The 19,541-nt window shown below is 41.4% G+C and overlaps 1 protein-coding gene across 1 annotated transcript in view; it reads left to right on the top strand.

Annotated features, from left to right (window-relative positions):
- RAB12 (RAB12, member RAS oncogene family) overlaps positions 1-16,493 on the top strand; it is a 29,910-nt gene extending 13,417 nt beyond the window's left edge. The window contains exons 2-6 of the mRNA XM_024926382.4: positions 2,107-2,167; positions 10,337-10,475; positions 12,668-12,757; positions 13,386-13,490; positions 15,282-16,493. Of these exons, the coding sequence (XP_024782150.2) occupies positions 2,107-2,167; positions 10,337-10,475; positions 12,668-12,757; positions 13,386-13,490; positions 15,282-15,395 (509 nt within the window). The 3' untranslated portion in view covers positions 15,396-16,493. The remainder of the gene's footprint in view (positions 1-2,106; positions 2,168-10,336; positions 10,476-12,667; positions 12,758-13,385; positions 13,491-15,281) is intronic.
- Positions 16,494-19,541: the final 3,048 nt, after the last annotated feature.

Raw genomic sequence — 19,541 nt, 5'->3', positions numbered from 1 at the left:
CGTAGACCTACCCCCAGGCGAGTATTCTCTTTCCCAGGGATGTTCCTTGCTGAGAAAAAGAATTCAGCGATATTTCTCCCATTTGCTTTTGAAAGAGGAGAAATATGGCTCTGTTCCGCCCGGCTCACCAGCGGTCAGAGTTTAAGGTGATCTCTCTTGTTCCCTGAACATTGCTGTTATCCTGTTCTTTTTCAAGGTGCCCAGATTTCATGTTGTTTAAACACACATGCTCTACAATTTGTGCAGTTAACACAATTATCACATGGTCCTGAGGCAACATACATCCTCCTCGGCTTACGAGATGACAGGATTAAGAGATTAAAGTAAAGACAGGCATAGGAAATCACAAGGGTATTGATTGGGGAAGTGATAAGTGTCCATGGAATCTTCACAATTTATGTTTAGAGATTGCAGTAAAGACAGGCATAAGAAATTATAAAAGTGTTAATTTGGGGAACTAATAAATGTCCATGAAATCTTCACAATCCACGTTCTTCTGCCATGGCTTCAGCTGGTCCCTCCGTTTGGGGTCCCTGACTTCCCGCAACAATAGAATAGTAGTCATCACAGATTATGCATTTGATTAGTAAATTCCATCACAGAGTAGCATGGCAGCAGTGAAATCCTAACTCTACATTAATATGAAGACAGTGTTTTGTCATTAAACTGTGCTGCTTTAAACCAGATAGCAAATATCTGCGCTATTTTGTGCATCTTGGGTAGTGTCACTTGAAATTGCAGTTTCCTTGCAGCTGAGTGTTAAGCCACTGTCTTCAAGTTCTCCATCATGCAGAACCTGCTTCCTGGGTCAAGGCAGTGTCTGAGCTTCCTTTGACTTTGGAAAGCAAATCATTTCTAGAACTGAAAGTGAAATTGAATTAAGTAGCTTTCCTTCAGGGACATCTGAAATTATGTGTTATGTGAGAGGTTAAGAATTGACATGGAGTAGTGCTCTCTAGCTTTGTTTTCTTGTGACATTTTATATTCATGCACCTTCTCTCCTAGGGCAGGAGGGCTGCCTCCCTGGCCACACCCTGCCCCAGGGCTGTAAACATGCCTTTTGTGTGGCATTGGTGTCCACAGTGTTACTAATTATAAAAATCGGTCACATGTCTTCCACTTCCCCTCAAGAGCCTCATCTGACTGCAGCACCTCATTGGTGCCCAGAGATGGGCAGTCAGGGGCATGGCCAGGGCCTTGTCCTCTGCAGCCACCATACCACTCACAAACATGGGCACCTGCTGGCCCGGGGAGCTGGGATGGTCTACACCCTGGGTCCCAAGGAAGCTGTCAGGAAGTCGTTCCTGTAGGGAAGGTGCCTCTAGTTCTAAATTCAGCCAGCATCCCTTTTGTTTCCCTTAGTTATGAAAATTGTGTAATAAAATATTGTTGTGAAATACTTACATTTTGTATAACTGGAAGGCATATAAGGTAGCATACACAAATGAAAACTTGGTTTTAAAAATATATCTGAAGCTTTACAGGCTAAATTGAAAAGGAAATATACATGATGGTTTGCTTAGTAATATTAAAATGAATAAAAATTAAAGTTGGGTATGTTAATTTGTGTAAGAGTAAATTTTAAAATCTCACTGTTGATCATATAATGTTATGTTTATATTTACCTAAAATTTTCATGAGTACTGAAATTTTTAGTACAATAATTTCTAAATTCAGACTAAGGCTATTTGACTAAAGTTGATTAAGTTTGATTAAGTTTCCAGTGTTCCATATAAGAATTTTCCCTGAGAAAACATCCTTTTAAAGCCACTTATTTGTTGATGTAGTTATTAAATGTAATTTTAAACTGGTTTCTATGCTGAACTGTGGTAGTTATAAGTTGTGTTATGAACAGCAAATACTAGACCGATCACTCAGGATAAGACATAACATGGGCTGACCTTCCCAGTGTGGACTGAAGCGTGAGAGATGGGAGGTTATAGACACTGGTGCAGATACTGCTTTTCCTTGGAATTAAGTGATGTCAGGTTTCGTGGGGTTTTCTTTTTTTCTGATAATGATAACAAAATACACAAATAGGATTATTTTGTATGACAAATTGCATCTTTGTTGTTTTTGCTTCACATTTATTTGTTTTATTTACAGGTGTTGACTTCAAAATCAAAACTGTAGAGCTAAGAGGAAAGAAAATTAGATTACAGATCTGGTAAGTGGGAGAGTGTGCACCCAGTAATGTGCTGTGTGTGTTTAACAGTCCATGTACTTGTCTAATAAAATGAACTGTTTGAGCTGATTTGCCTCTCCTACTTTTCTCCTCTTTTGCTCATTTTAAAATTAAATGGACAGTGTTTCCATCAAGAGAGAGAATTTAGATAAGGCTGTTATGTTATATGCCACTTGCACATGGGGAGCAGTTGTGGACAGAAGAATGTTACTTTAATGGTAGCTAGTTTGGAACCTTTTTGCCTCTATTTTCAAATTATTTACGTGATATCAAAACTGTCTCCACTAAAATGATTGCTCAAATGTTTGTCTTCATGTCTTTATTTTGTATGATAGTATTCAAAGAAAGCCCAATATGTTCATAACCAGATTTGCACAATCTGAAGGCAGGTCCCCTGCAGACAGTTCCAGAGCTTCTTGGTGGCACAGTGTGACTATTACTGCGGGTGGGCATACTCCTTCCGGCTGTACTGCTGATTCCACGGGATGTGAGCCCCCACTAATGCCTACTAGAAATGAATCCAGGCCCCTTTCTCAAATCACAATTGGAATGAGAGACTCAACCAGCTGTGTTATAACTGCACTCAGCACTAAGAGCTTTCTGTTAGCTATTAACCTGTTAACAGCCCGCAGGTGCTAGCGACCTGTCTGTGGAAGAAGGGATAAGATCTGGTCTGGTGGTCTGGCGGTGGCTTAAAAGTAGCCCCATTGAGGTGCTCTGAGAATGCCGTTTTGTTTTGAATGCTACAGCTGCGGTGTACTCAGCTTACTAACTCCTCTTGGCAGGTCACCCTCAGCTCTGATTGTTTGTCCACCATGTGTGTGTTTGCTTTCATCTGCGTTAATTGCTGCTTCATCTGTGGCATCATCGGTCACCTAATGCTTGAATGTTAGTGCCATGTCTTCATTCTTCATCCGTGTCCCTGTCTGGGCCGCAGCTGCAGCCAAGCCGCAGTGCCTGCCTTCTGGAGGTGTCTGAGGTAATATCTTCATTTGGTCACCCTTCACTGTATAACACACTTCAAAGATTTTTTGATTTGGGTTTTTGTTCGTTTTCTTTTCTGTTGTGCATTTGGTCTGCATATTTTCATTTTTGGCTTGATTATGAAACATTAGGTCTTGTCTAAATACTTGAATAAACAACAAATAGATATTTCTTCCTGTGCTAGTCCCGCAGACTTTTTGTGCATTGCTGCCCAGCTTTTAAACGCTGGAAATGGCAACAAAGTGTTTGGCACACAAGCTGCTGTTTCTAATTATAAGCTCTATAAGGTAAAGACCATCTTCAGAAGGATTTGGGATATGCCTCTCTCTGTTCCTAGTACCTGTGTGAGGTACTTTCTGATGAGAATATTGCCCCACAAAAGTGATGTAAACATTATTAGAATGTGTGACGCCTGCCTTAGTGGGTGACAGCCATGCCTGATGACTGTGGCACATGTCTTAATTAATGCATTAATACTTCCATCTTCATCTTTGGCGGCAGTATTCTGATTTATAAAGTATGTCCAAATGTCCTGGTGCCTCCCTGGAGCTCTGCCCACTAAGTCTATGCTGGTGACATTGGACACTCCTGGAATCTGACTACAATGTCCTTGACTCTGAGATAAGAGGGCCCTACCTGATGGAATCGCCCCCGGGGAGAAAGTGAGATACTGTGGCTCCACGAAGAGCAGCGGGCACTCAGAAACCATTTTTCTCTTGTATATGAAAGCATTCTCCAAATGACCCCTCTCCCTCTCCTGATTCTCCCTTGACTCTTTACTACTTTTTCATTCTCTAAATCTGTGCAGCTGTACAGCATGGGCAAAGAGCGTAACTAAGGGAGGAAGAATGAAATGGATTGGACTTATGGAATGGTTGATTGCAAGTTTTCTACATGGAATATTCCAGTGACTCTTTTCCTGCAGGAAGGTTTTGAACAGTGACTCATATATCTACTACAGGCCCGCCATTTTGTTGATCACATAATACTCAAAATAAGATTTTTATCTTCTGAAATATTTTATTTAAAAGATGAAAACCTTTTCCTTCATTATTGCTGTGCAGCAGGTAAAAAGGAAGTGTTAGAATCATGATTGTAATTTGTATTACTGTTTTAAAGTAATGCGTGGCTTCTTTAGGAGTGAGGCGCAGCCCTTGTGCTGCTGCTGGTGTAACCTGCTTTGTTGTGGGCGTGTTGTCGTCGTTTCACTCTCATCCATTGAGGGCATAGAAGGCGCCTGTGTAGCTGGAAACGGTCCCTCAAGGAGGCGCAGTGGATTGTGCTATGCTAATAATAGATAGCTCTGCTCCGATTTTCTAGACTGGCATGAAAGCATTGCCATTCGGTTTTCATAGGAGGATCTTGTTGGAAGAAGTGCATTATTTACTATAGATTCCTAAAAGCTAAAAGTACCAAAAGCTGCAGGTGTCTGTTACATTTTTACGTCACGTTTTATGTCATTGCCACATATTTCAGTTTGTTGATTACCTGTGGTCAGAAAAAGGACCATTTTTCTCTTCTCTGTACTTTAAAGTATTTCTACATGAATGTTAGAACTTTATGTAAGTAGCTAAAATAAAACGTGTTGACTAGGATGTAGTTTGATGAATTTATATCCAAATGGTGTCCTAGAAATTATTTACAGTGAACTTGGAGTTGTGTTGAAATGGACTTGAAGCCGTGAAATTTGCCTCTTACCTTTAGGCAAACACAGAATTGAAATGCTTCATATAAGGGCCCTTTGTTCTGCCTGTCGGACCAGTTCACTGTTGGGGGACTTTGTTTTAACCAGCGTTCTTAGGTCAGCATCATTCCTTTTGTTCTCTGCTTGGAAGAGGGGGAATATTTCATACCCTATATTGGCGTATGCCCTGAAAATTAGTAATTAAATAATTTAAGTGGCTATATTAAATACAGCAAATAAGAGGCTTTGAATTCTCCAAGCGTTGTTGTATCACCAAACTGGGAAAACAGAATTGCAGGAATTTTTCAATTGCACAAAAACCAGATAGAAAAATCAGAATAAGGTGGCATGCTAACTGTAGTAAACCATGATTGAGCTGACGTTCATAACTTGCAAACCTCTAGAAATCCGCACCTTATCATTACAGTGAAAACTCAAGTTTATGGGGAAAAAGAGGGAAATATTAGGATTCTGCCTTTTCATAGAAAGGTGAAAGCATGATCAGTGCATTGATGTAATCTAATTTTCTGAAAAGGAGAGATTTGTGTGGGATTTTTATGGTGCTGGCACATAGTAGATATTTAAGAAATACTTGCTGAATGGAATCAACATTTCATTTATTATTCTTTGGCCGTACATGATAGTAGATAATTTAGTATGTAAGGGAAATAAATCAAGCAAAGGCACTTTTGAGAGGAATAGAAAATAAAAGCTTTCTCAACCCAAATATTTTGGGAGTGTGGAATCGTCTCTCAAAGAAACACGCTTTTCTACCCCCAGCCTTCAGAGCCAGGCCCAAACAGTGGCATTTAAGGAATGGGCTTAAATGGGGAGTGCTGAACTAGTTCATGTTTCCTCATTGGGATTTTTGTCAACTAAATCAGTTTGCTCATTTGCGTTAGGACGATTGCCTCAGGTTTTGAATTTTGAGGTTTCTATCCTCTTTCTTTACATTGGACTTAAAGTCAGTAGAGGCAGCTGACTTCTTAATGGTGAGCTTCTTAATGTTTCTAAGATTCCTGAGTATGCTATTCATGCAAAAACATTTTAAGCTACATCAAAATTGCCTTTTACTATCCCTGTTCTTTGATTGTTTTTATTAAAACTCCTATTATCTGTAATTTCTCTGGTTTTGTGCCTCCAGTTTCTGGATTCTTAAGTCATTGAATGTGTATGGAAGTGCATGTGAGTTGACTTATACTGAAAACCAGATTAAAATTACCTAGAATAAAAGTTTATTAAAGTATGTAATTCCTAAAATGCTTATTGAAGACCTTAAATCTGATTGTTATTTAAATTTGTGGTTCAGCGACATTGTGTTAACCACTGATTTCAGAGTAGAAAAAATGCTTATTATTTTTAACTTTTTAAAGAAATGGGGAATGTTTTGTAACAGTACTCAAATAGCACAGAATATTTTTCAACATTAAAAACATTTGATTGAATCCTAATTTAGACAAGCCATAACTTGTGAGGATGGTAAACCATCCTCTGAAAGATTTAACTCTTTATTGGTTTGGAAGTAGTAAAGTATACCCCTAAATGCCTAGGATTAGAGAAATAATTTTATTCATTGACTGTTTATGGAAACCAAATGGTATCTAACTCTGTTCCTTCTCAGCCACCTTGAAGGTGACTATTAGTGTGGTCTTTAAGTTGCTTTTAGAAATCCTGAAGAATTCAGTCTTCGTCTATCATATTCTTCAGATTTCCTTTTTTGTTTTTGCAGTTCTGAGGCCAAAAAATGAAGTTTCTTTGCCTTGCCTGGCGTGGCATCAACTTTCTAATTTTTAAACATGTTACCAGCGCATGTCTACTGATCGTGTACTGCAGGACCTGGGTAGACAGAAACATACCCACCTCTGCCCTCCTCACCTTCCAGTCAGGGCAGCAGGGGATCCTCATATCCTCTGAGGCAAAGCAAATGGCTTCACTTTATGTGGAAATGAATTTGCCAGTGAGCTTTCGTGCTTGTTTGACAATAAGGCATCACTGATGTGAACTAATTTGGTGGCAGGTCTCCTCTGAAGGAAACCATAAATTATAACAGCATGGCCAAGGGGTGTTTCTAGGGACCCAGTCCCACAGGTGCCTAAGGGAAGTGTTCTCCTCCCCTTTCAGGAACTCCCTGCTGTGTGGTGAGAGGCTCTGGTGGCCTTGCATGGAAGAGCCTGTTGCCCCCCAGCTTACTCCACTGTGGCGCACTTGGTTGGGGTTCTTTGGGTAAAGCTAAATCATAGATGGTCTTTAAAGAAATCGCTTTGCAAGTGTTAGTCCTTCCTGATTGGAAGCCTTCTCCATTGAGCCTTATTGGAATTAGAAATTTGCAGTGGTTCTCAGTTTCTAGGCTTATCATAATATAAGATATAAACCAAAAAGTATCTGAGACAGGTCTCAATCAATTTAGAGAGTTTATTTTGCCAGGGCTAAGAACACACCTATGACACAGCATCAGGTGGTCCTGACAACCTGTGCCCAAAGTGGTCAAGAGTACACTTTGCTTTTGTACATTTTAAGGAGACATGATACATCAATCAATACATGTAAGATTTACACTGGTTTGATCTGGACAGGTGAGACAGCTCAAAGGGGCTGGGGCTTCCAGGTCATAGGTAGATTTAAACATATTCTGATTAGCAGTTGGTTGAAAGAGTTATTATCTATAGAAAGCAATGTCTGGGTTACTATAAGGGGTTGTGGAGACCTAGGTTTTATCATGTAGATGAGCCTCTAAGTAGCTGGCTTCAGAGAGAAGAGACTAAACGTTTCTTACCAGACTTAAAGTATGTGTTCATGTTCATGCTGGAGGGTAGAGTGAGGAATGTCTGACCCCCACTGCTCATCATGGCCAGCACCAGCCTTTCAGGTTAAATTTTAGAGTGCCCTGGCCGAAGGGGAGGTCCATTCAGCTGGTTGTGGGAGGACTTCAGATTTTATATTTGGTTTAAAAAGGAGAAACAGGGCTCAGCTGGCATCTGTACTGATTGATGTGCTTACATTCTTCATGTGGATGTGGCCAGTGTCAGCCTGGAGAAAAAAGAACGCTTTTAGATTTCAAATGAGCAGTTGGGTAATAATGAACTTTACCGTATTTGCAAACCTATCTGGTATCTCTCCTCCCTTTTCCTTTGACCACCTATTCTGTCTAGGGTTAAGAAAATAACAAAGCCAATTCTGGTTTGTTTTTGTTTTTGTTTTTGTTTTTTGAGATGGAGTCTTGCTCTCTGTCCCCTAGGCTGGAGTGCAGTGGCGCGATTGCAGTTAACTGCAACCTCTGCCTCCCAGGCTCAAGCAATTCTCCTGCCTCAGCCTTCTGAGTAGCTGAGATTACAGGCATCTGCCATCATGCCTAGCTAAGTTTTATATTTTTAGTAGAGACGGGGGTTTCACCATGTTGGCCAGGCTGGTCTTGAACTCGTGGCCTCAGGTGACTTGCCCACCTCAGCTTCACAAATTGCTGGGATTACAGGCATGAGCCACTGCGCCCGGCCTAACAAGGCTAATTCTACGGCATTTTTCATAAGTGTGGGACTATTGGTCATCTTTTCAACAAAACCAGATATTAACAATCCATGTCAGTTAAAGGAGAGTTGTAGACTTAAATAGTGTCAATTGTCCTACATTTTCATGTTCTTGATAACAGCCTACCATAGAGGTGTTACAGCTTCCACCATTTTACACAGGAGGAAACAGAGCTCAGCTCAGAGAGGTTGAGTTTTCCAAGAAGCCAAGTCATGGGGCCAAGAATAGTGCCCGGGTGCCATGAGACTCTGCCCACTACTGCCCTGCTGGCTGCAGAGTGACTCAGATACGGCTGTCATCCAAGCCAGGGAGCCTTTGAGCCAGTGCTGCTGAGAAAATTGGGAAAAAGCCCACTGCCCGGTTCCCAGCACATCTTCACTGTTCCTCGGGCTCCCTCCATGTCTGTTTCCCTCTGAGTGTAGTAGATTGGGGACTCAGAACCTTCTAGAACAGAAGTTATGGTTTTGTAAGGGGAAGAAATATGGTCAAGTGCACATCTATAATTTAGAGTATTAAATTTCCTTGTACCCTTATCATTTATTCTAGAAGGTCAGCACATTGATTACAAAGCTAATGTTGGCTAACATTAATCCTTCAGGTATGAGGTAAGAAATAAAAAATTACTTTCATGCTTCATTTCTGCACAAAATTTCACTCTGGAAAGATATTTCATTTGAAAAAAAAATTAAAAGTTTTACTCTGTAAAGGATTTTCAGATCTTTTCTGCTATGAAAATTCTTGTTTTCTAATTTTCAAAATCTTGGTTTGAAAGTAATTGGAGGCTGGGCTGGTAGCTTACACCTGTAATTCCAGCACTTTGGGAGGCCAAGGCAGGTGGATCACATGAGGTCAGGAGTTTGAGACCAGCCTGGCCGACATGGTGAAACCCTGTCTCTACTAAAAATATATTAGCCAGGCATGGTGGCGCATGCCTGTAATCCCAGCTTGTCGGGAGGCTGAGGCAGGAGAATCGCTTGAACTCGGGAGGCAGAGGTTGCAGTGAACCAAGATCATGTCACTGATTGCACTCCAGCCTGGGTGACAGAGCTAGACTCCGTCTCCAAAAAAAAAAAAAGTAATTGGGACTTATTGATGTTTTTGTTTGAGTGTAACTTGTTCAGAAAAGCTACTGTGGCTGACAGTAGTGGCTGTGCACAGATGTCAGTGCAGACTTGAGGAGCTCCCAGTGGCCGGACCCAGACAGAGGCATTCTCAAGAGCTGGCCCTGCTTGTCTCCACAGACTCAGTGCTGCTGGCCTGACTGTGCCTGCTAGGGTTGTAACTGTGGATCTTCTTTTCTTCCTGAAGTGGTCATCGTAAGCTGCCACATGTGCCCCACGCCTGCCCCCAGCACTCTAGGTGGTGGTTAGTGAGCTCTGAGAAATGAATTCTTTGTGGCTTGGAGGGCATTCATTTTCACAATCCTAGGATGCCCACCATTTATTGTGTGTGTGAGCGGGGAGTGGGTCATGCATGTGTATCAAGTGTGTGTTTCTTGTGTGGCATTGTTGCTCTTGGGTATGACAAATGGTTTTGTAAATCACCTACAATGTGAATTCTTAGCGATTGATTGTTTGGAAATTCTGTATTTTAAAAACTTTTCCCCCATTTTATTTTAGAAAAACATCATATATTTTGATGTTATATTAGCATTCCTGTTGCTGATTTTCTGTCTTGAGGGAAAAAGTTATTCAGGAGAGTATGTTGATCTTGGTTCATAATCCATCTCCATTAATCTGATTTAGTTGTTAAATATAAAGATATTTTCTATGTCATAGTTTTAGTCAACCTAAATTTTTCCTACTTTCTTTAAGTGTGGTCATCAGGTCAAAGGGAAATAGGGGTTACTCTCATTCTTTTTTCGCAGAAAAACTGCAGCATATAATCTATGTTTGCATTGGAATGTGGTGGTGCTCACTTTGGGCATTATTTGGGAACTGACTTTGGCTGCTTTTTCTTAGGGACACAGCAGGTCAGGAGAGATTCAACAGCATTACCTCAGCTTATTACAGAAGTGCCAAGGGGATCATATTAGTATATGATATCACTAAGAAGGAGACATTTGATGATTTGCCGAAATGGATGAAGATGATTGATAAGGTAAATGTTGCATTTTTCTGTCCAATGTGAACTCTCTGCTTGTGAGTCTTAATCATTATTAAAAGAAGGAGGGGAAACACATGTATTGAGCATGTTTTCATACAGACTAAACATCATTTAGCCCATATATAGCCTTCGGGATAGGGATGTAGTCCTGTATTGTGGATGAGGCAAAGAAGAATTAAATTTATCCAGAATCAGGATTTTTCGTCTGGTATCCTGGACTGTCTCGACTACAGAGGCCAAACATGCTCATTCCACTACATCCAGCTGCTTTCATGGAATAGATATAAGACATTTCATTTCTGTGGAAAGGTCACCTGGACACTCATCTCATGCACGTCCACTGAGTGACAACCTTGAGGAGATGGCCTTCTCCACGGTGCCTGCGGATGTCCCACACGCCTCCGTCACCCACTGGACATCTGTCCTCGCAATTATAGATACCCTTTAGCTCCTCATTTTGAGCAAGAGGAGCTCGAGTTCTCCTTTGGCTCGTGATTGAATCATACAGATAGGCTGTGTCCCTGTGGTTAATGTAAACCGTGGGTTCTCTAAGAAACATGTTCCCAAATACACATTTAGAAGGCAGAGCAGTTGGGAGTGGGATGTGATGATATACCATTGACCACATTTTGAGTTTTCTTCCCCTCGTGCAGTAGTTTCATGTTTAGTTCCTTTGCATAACAAGCATATGCAATATAAATTGGGTTTTATCTACACATTGCATTTAAACCTGTCTGCTAGATAACATTGGAGAATGTTTGCCAGCTTTACCAAGCATGTCATTGATGATGTATGCCTCTTTAAAATGTGTTAGGATTGGTGGCCGGGCATGGTGACTCACACCTGTAATCCCAGCACTTTGGAAGGCCAAAGCAAGAGGATCACTTGAACCCAGGAGGTCGAGACCAGCCTGGGCAACATAGTGGGACTCCATCTCTCTCTCTCTCTTTTTTTTTTTTTTTAAATTAAAAAAAAAGTTGTTAGGATCAGGGTTGCAAGGTTGGATCAGACCTGAGGCAGGGCCCCTGCCCCAGCCTGCTCTGCACTGGGCATCAGTCTTACCAGGCCCTCCATTGGCACATCAGTGGATACTGATGTTCCCTGATATGGAAGTCACAGAGTGCAATCCTGTGGAAATTAGAAGTGGACAGTCCTCATAGTCTAAAACTTTTAGAACTAATAAGATGAATACAAAACCAAAAGAAATGGCCTAAATCCTACCCCATTTGGTACTTGAGTTTGTGAGTCTGTGCCCACCCAGGTCTTGAGGTCTGATGCTGTCTTCCTTTTGTCATCAACTGCTGCTTTTCACCTTACTTGAGTGAGAGCATCATTTCCTGAGTGCGGGGCCCATTGCCCCAGCCCTGCGGTGGGTGCTGTCACTGTTACCCACACCTCCCTGATAAGGGGCCGGCACTCCTCACCTGGCTGTGTAACTGGCCCACGGCCACACCATTCAGGTTCCTTTTGTTGCAGTCTGTTTCAAATAACTTTTTAGAACAACAAGTTAGTTGCTCAAGAGATTTTAACCTCATTTTTAAAGACAGAAATCTTATTGTACCTATATGTATTTTTAAACTTAGAAATGTAGCTTTTTTCCTGGTTATAAAATTAATGATACCTTCATTATAGAAATTTGGAAAATGAAGAAAAGCACAAAAGTAAAGAAGAAATCTGTACCTCTGGCATCCTGAAAAACCAAATTGGCTTCACTGTATTTAGCTTTACGTCTTGCTTATTTTGTGAATATTCTGTCATGGAGTCCTTCCTGTGTCATTCTCTGTTCTTCTGAAGCGTGTGTTTTTTTAAATGCCTGTGTTTTTAAAATAACTTGATTCTTGAGCCATTTTGTTTGACTTGTAGGTTTTTCAGTTGATAACCATTTTGAGTGTAGAGCTTTGCCTGTATGTTGAATCATTTCCTTAGGAAGAGGTCTTGGGAATTGTTGGGTCAACAGCCAAGAGCATTGTGGTTCTTAATGCCTGTGCCCTAGTTCTTTCTAAGACACAGTGAGCCCTGCCTTGCACAGCTGCCCAGTCCTGCCTGGGAACTGGTAGAACCTCAAAGACAGTGGAAGTGAATGGACAAATGTAAATTAGCGAAAAATACTGTATCGGTTTATATTTCTGCTGTCAGTTTATGGCGATGCCCGTCTTTGAAATGTGGCTTCTTTTAAAATTCCACAGTATGCTTCAGAAGATGCAGAGCTTCTCTTAGTTGGAAATAAGTTGGACTGTGAAACGGACAGAGAAATCACCAGGCAACAGGGGGAAAAGGTGAGAGGGCGTGGGAGGCACGGTTGCCACACACTGCTTAGCGCTTGAGGTACTGTTTCTTTTAATAAATTACTTATTTTAAAAATTACAAAGAAATTATCAATACAGTGATAACTCAGTCACATCCTCCTAATTTGTTTGCACTTTTTTTACTTCGTGCTCCTTTAAATTCATTCTGAAATGGAGGGAGAAAAAAACACATCAGTGTATACAACATTATTATCTAACCTGACATTTTATACAGAGAAACATATTTTAAGCCATAAAGTTGCTTTTATAATTTACTTTAACATACTTTAAACTTCCTTGGTTTTTGCTAAGGATTGAATCATGGAGAAACGATGCTATTCACATTTAAATGTCAGATATGTTACACTTTTAGAAACTTAGGCAACTGATTTGACTGGAAGGTCCTGGCATCACCTTCAGGATTTTTATTGTCTTTTGTTTTGCTAGTTGCTTATAATGTAAGAATTTGCTACACTTGTGAACTTTATCTTTGAGCATCAGTGGGACTTTCTACCCCTTAATCCCAGCCCTTCCCTTGAAGCTGAGCCCAGAGGCCTCATGCTCGCACGCTGGTCTGTGAGGCCCCACACAGAGGAAATAGGTGTGTGTTTCTTCTCAGTTTGCACAGCAAATCACTGGGATGCGGTTCTGTGAAGCAAGTGCCAAGGATAACTTCAATGTGGACGAGATATTTTTGAAACTTGTCGATGACATTCTGAAAAAGGTAAAAAAAAGAATCTACATTATAAAAGTATATCATCTGAAACCTGTTGTTTCCTTTATTGCTTTTTTACTGAGAATTTTGTATTTAGAAACCAAAATACAGTAGTTGTGCTCAGGCGCAAGAACCAGGTATGGTTGTTAACTCAGCCACAGGCACCCGGCCTACTGTAGCCGTTTCCCACCTAGGGGCTTCTGGTGTCCTTGGGGTTGGTATATGGCATACTTGCTTCGCCTTAAGATACAGCAGGGTAGACTTAACAGGGTATAGCAATATGCTGTGTTTATTTGACATTTGCTTTTTTTCCCACCCCCGTTTTTCTGTGAGAATTCAGTTGGAGACCTAGCCAAGTCTGCAGGTGTCTTAGCGGAAAAGAGAGCCCCGTGGTGCTGCGCTTGCATCCCTTCCTGTTCTGCTCCCTGGTGGGAGCCACTTCCTTACAGAGACCTTTCCATGATGCTGAGTTGCAAGAATATTGCTAGACAGCTTCATTGAGCAGCAGCAGTTTCTTCAGGCATCTTTAGGCTTACATTCAAAAATTGTTAATAAGAACTGAAGTTTATGTTATTAAGTGAAATTTGCTCAGTTCATACATAATTCAGAAGCTTCTAATAAAGTAATTGTTTAGGCTGGGCGTGGTAGCTCACACCTATAATCCCAGCACTTTGGAAGGTCAAGGTGGGAGGATCACTTGAGGCCAGGAGTTCAAGACCAGACTGGGCAACACAGTGAAGCCCCATCTCTACAAAAAAAATTTAAAAATTAGCAAGGTGTAGTGGCATGTACCTGGTTGTAGTAATCCCAGCTACCCAGGCTGATGCAGGAGGATTGCTTGAGCCCAGGAATTTGAGGAATTTGATACAGTGAGCTATGATCGTATCTACACTCCAGCCTGGGTGACAGAATGAGACACTGTCTCTATTTAAAAAAAAAAAAAAAAAAGTTTATATAAGTACCAAGGTAGGTTATGTCTGTCTTTAGTAAGTATGCAACTCCTTGGAATGCAGACCATTTTTAAAATTTATTAATGTATTTTTATTTTGCCTGGTTCTGTGAAAATATATGTTTATGAGGTTGATCTGTTCTCTTCTACCATAGGGTATTAAGTAGGCTGGGCATTGTTCATGTTGTGATATGAAGTGTCTTGAACATGGCTTTTTTTGGCTTAATATTTTAATGTCTAATTGATCTTTAATGATCAGAGGACTTTCAATAATAATACTTTTTTTTAATATAATTGTATAATTTGGAAAGCATTTACAGTTGACCCTTGAACAACAAGGGGCTAGAGGTGCTGACCCCCTAAACAGTCAGAAATCTGAGTATAACTTGACTCCCTAAAAACTTAACGACTAAAAGCCTATCGCTGACTGGAAGCCTTACTGATAACATAAACAGTCACTTAACACATAGGTTGTATGTTATACGTATTTTATACCATGTTCTTAAAGTAAGCTAGAGAAAAGAAAATGTTATTAAAAAAATCATAAGGAAGAGAAAATATATTTACTATTCATTAGCGGAAGTGGATCATCGTCAAGGTCTTCATCTGTGTCATCTTCACATTGAGTAGGCTGAGGAGGAGGAGGAGGAGGAGGGATTGGTCTTGCTGTCTCTTCCGGGTGGCAGAGGCGGAGGAGAAGGTGAGTGGGGAGGCAGGAGAGGCAGGTGAAACTTGTATTGAAAAGCAGCTATGTATAAGTGGACCTGTGCAGTTGAAACCCATGTTCGAGGGTCAGCTGTATGTGTACCTTGTAAAGTTAAAATGGATTTTTTTTTTTGTTTATACGTTAGATGCCTCTGGATATTTTAAGGAATGAGTTGTCCAATAGTATCCTGTCGTTACAACCAGAGCCTGAGATACCGCCAGAACTGCCTCCACCAAGACCACATGTCCGATGCTGTTGATTTCCTACTTTGGAGACAAAGTGGAAATGATTCCTGGAAAGGGGAAAAAACGTTCTATTCTGCACTACAATCATTTTGACAATTTCCTTTCGCACTTTGTAATCCAAGTCAGAGCTATACACTAACTTGTAAATATGCATATATGCAATCCTGGGTAAGTTTTGGTTATAAGTTACCTATTTCCCTCCAAATTATTATATTTCATTCATTACCCCAGTGTCTAGTGTACATACACTGGGAAACCTAGTACTTCTAATATGAAGAATGGGAGAAACGAAAGGTATAATGTTTCTTGAAATAAATAATATAATTGTCCTTATTAATTATATTATGAGGACAGAAGATATTCTGATAAGAGAGAACGTGGTGCTTTGCTTACCGTTTTAAAGAAAATTTGTAAAACTAAAGACTTTTTGGAAAAAAGCTATCTTAAGTGCTTTTTCTTTATTTACAAGACATTTCCCCCAGTGGTAGCATCTGAAGTATTGGAGTGTTTCTGCCACGAAGCAAAGCTCCATTCATGGCCGTCATTGAAGGTTATTTATTAATGTTACATAATGGTAGAATATTACTAGTTAGAGGGTTGGATTTGACTTGGTCCTAAGGCCACAGAATCTCTCTCATGGCTTCCTAAGGGATGTACCTTTATGCTTTTAAGAACTACAAAGATTCAATAAAGAAAGAAATGTTTTTGAAACTATAGAAAAAGATTTTAAAACACGCTGCTGTCCTAAACAAATCCTGTTTAAAGGAATTTTAAAGAGATGCATTTTACTATATCAAAGAACATACGTGTATTTGCCTAAACACTCTGTACCTTTGTAATGATAAAACTTCCCCCTTTACGGTGAAGCTTATTCTGATTAAGCCTAGACTGTGTTCTTTTTTTTTTTTTTTTTTTTTTTTTGGTCTGATGATGAATTTGTGAACTCTATCTTTGGTATATCTTTTATTAAACTGCACTGTTTTGTTTAGTCAAGGTAATTAAGTAATTATGTATTTGAATAACTTGGTGTGTCTTGAGTGTTGTGGTATGAAAAGCATTGTGGTCTTTCTACACTAATGAAGTGCAAATAAAATTTTGTATTTATGAATGAAGTTGAGTTGCCATATTTATTTATCCAATTATAAATTGTATATATGACAGTATTCTCCATGAGCTCCACAGCTTAATCCTTTTGAGTGTTTAGACAGGAAAAGCATAGTCCTCCACTGGGGAAAAGAGTTTGATGGTTTCTCAAAGGGCTGAACATAGAGCTACCATATGATCCAGCAATTTGACTTCTAGGTTTATATCTAAAAGATCGAAAGCAGAGACTCAAACAGGTACTTGTACACCAGTGCCCACGGCAGCATTGTTCACGAGAGCCGAAAGGTGGAAACCGCCCCAATGTCCATCAGCAAAATAATGGATAAACAAAATGTGTGTTCTACAAACAATGGGATATTCATCCTTAAAAAGAAAGGAAATGCTGTCACATGTGCAGCGCGGATGAACCTTGAAGACATTACGCTGAGTGAAATAAGCAGGCCCAGAAGGACTGATACTGCCTGATTCCACTTACATGAGGTATATGGAGCACCCAGATTCATAGAGACGACGTAGAATGGTGGTTCCCAGGAGGGCGGGAGAGGGGATGAGGCATTGTTTCTGGGTGCAGAGTTTCAGCTGGGGAAGATGGACAGTGGCGATGGCAGCACAGCAGTGTGCAGGGACTTCTTTAGTGCCACTGAGCTGTAGCAAACTGGATTGTCGTGTCCTCCAGAAAAGATTTTTAGTTCGTGTATATGCCTTTATCAGCCACAGTTGATTACGACTGCTGGTGATTTACCTACCCTCACCTCCCACCCTGCCCTTCTGTGTTCTGCTCTGTGATGCTGGGGTTGGGACTCCCAACTATATTTGCCAAACCCTCTTGCTCTTCCTGTTAAAACTTGCTGATGGAGAGCTAGAAGTTGGCAGGAGGGAAGAAGGGGCTTGCTTGCCATTTTTCCGTTCCCATCAGCCTCCCTGGAGCAACAACAGACCACCAGCTCTAGCCTCCAGCTTCCTGCGGGACCCCTGGCTCCAACCTCACTGTGCCCTGTCAGAGGTACCAGTGGCATCTGGGCTTCTCAGTGTCCTGCCAGCCGGGTCATTCCAGCCCCTGCTGGACTGTACCCTCAGCAGTCCCTCTGCCCCCCAGGGTCCTGCTCCTCCGAGTCTGCACTCCCCTCCTCAGAAGCTTGGACCCAGTCTTGCAGGGGTCCTTCCTCTGAGCTCCTGAGTTGTGGCAGTGCCCTCCCCTTTTTGCCCCCAGGGCCCTAGGGTTGGTAGCTGCTTCCTTCACTTCATTGGTTTAGCATTTGAACAGCCATGTAGTCCCCTGTATTAAATCCTTCTGTTTAGATATCCCGCATTGGTGTCTGTCTTCCTGACTGATAGAGGACCTGGAACCAGGAGTGAGCTCAAGAAACAGATCCTCACAGATGAGTTCAACAAAAAAAAAAGGTGGTGTTTGGCATGGGCATTTGTAGCTCATTCAGCAATCTGTGGTCTATTTTATGTTTACAACTCAATATTAGTTTCTGCATTTTCAGTCTGTCAACTGTAGTATTAACAAAAGTGCTATCCTTGTTTAGTAGGATAGTTTGGGGGTTAAAGTTGGACTTTGCAAGAAGGCAGTGTGGTTTATAGCTCTTGAGTTTAATTTTTGTTGTTGTTGTTGTTGAGTTTTGCTCTTGTTGCCCAGACTGGAGTGCAATGGTGTGATCTCAGCTCACTGCAACCTCCACCTCCCAGGTTCAAGCAGTTCTCCTGCCTCAGCCTCCCAAGTAGCTGGGATTACAGGTGCACGCCACCACACCCAGCTAATTTTGTATTTTTAGTAGAGATGGGGTTTCACCATGTTGACCAGGCTGATCTCAAACTCCTGACCTCAGGTGATCCACCCACCTTGGCCTCCCAAAGTACTGGGATTACAGGTGTGAACCACTGGCCCAGACTGATTAAATTTTTATTCTTAGGTTTTCCGGTAAGTATACTTTTGGGTTTTTCTTCCAATGAATACGACTTGTGAGCGTGGGACTAGAGCTAAATTTTCTAGACTGTTAATTCCCACATTGTCATAGGGGCTGGTTATTCAGTATCTGCTTGGCCAGTGGTTCTCATGCTGTCAGTGGCCTGTCTCACCTTTGGACAGCCCAGCAGTCCATTGTCTGATCAGCTGAAATGCAGTTTGATCCCTCTAGATTTCTGTTTTGTTTTTTGAGACACACTCATCCAGGCTGGTGCAGTGGCGCGATCTCGGCTGACTGCAACCTCTTCCTCCCAGGTTCAAGCAATGCTCCACACTCAGCCACTCACGTAGCTGGGATTGTAGGTGCCTTCCACCATGACCAGCTAATTCTTGTATTTTTAGTGGAGACAGGTTTCACCATGTTGGCCAGGCTGGTCTTGAACTCCTGACCTCAAGTGATCTGTCTGCCTTAGCCTCCCAAAGTGCTGGGATTACAGGTGTGAGCTACTGTGCCCGGCCATTCCTCTAGATTTTTTAAGGGAACTGTCCTATTGTGTTTTTGTTTTGTTTTATTTTGTTTTGATTTTGAGAGAGGGTCTCTATCTGTCACCCAGGCTGGAGTGCACTCGTGCGATCATGGCTCATTGTAGCCTCGACCTTTCCAGGCTCAGGTGAGCCTCCCGTCTCAGCCTCCTGAGTAGCTGGGACTACAGGTGCACGCACCTTTTCTATTTTTTGTAGAGACGGGGTCTCACTATGTTGCCCAGGCTGGTCTCAAACTCAGGCTCAAGCGATCTGCCTGCCTCCGCCTCCCAAAGTGCTAGGATTACAGGTATGAGCCACCATGCCCAGCTAGGAACTGTCTTTGAAGAACAGTCGCAAGTAATATTTTATACATTTATAGCTCATTGTCCTAGGTTAGTGTCTTATTTGGTTCTCACAGAGACTCTGAAGTAAATAGAGCCAGATATAAAAGGAATTTTCAGTCATCCATGTAGATGGAGAGGAGCATAATCTAAGAACAAATAAAAACCACCCAAGACCACAAGATCTGCAGATTTTGTTGGGGCCACACAGTTGTATTTCTGGTCTGTGAACTGGATGCTAAACATCCTGGAGTTGAGCAGCTTTGTGGAGAATTACAGTG

This window comes from Pan paniscus, chromosome 17, assembly GCF_029289425.2.
Source record: "Pan paniscus chromosome 17, NHGRI_mPanPan1-v2.0_pri, whole genome shotgun sequence".
In the NCBI taxonomy this organism is placed as follows: Eukaryota; Metazoa; Chordata; class Mammalia; order Primates; family Hominidae; genus Pan; species Pan paniscus.
Note: the sequence above shows the minus strand (reverse complement) of the source record. Positions and strands in the feature narration are given on the sequence as shown.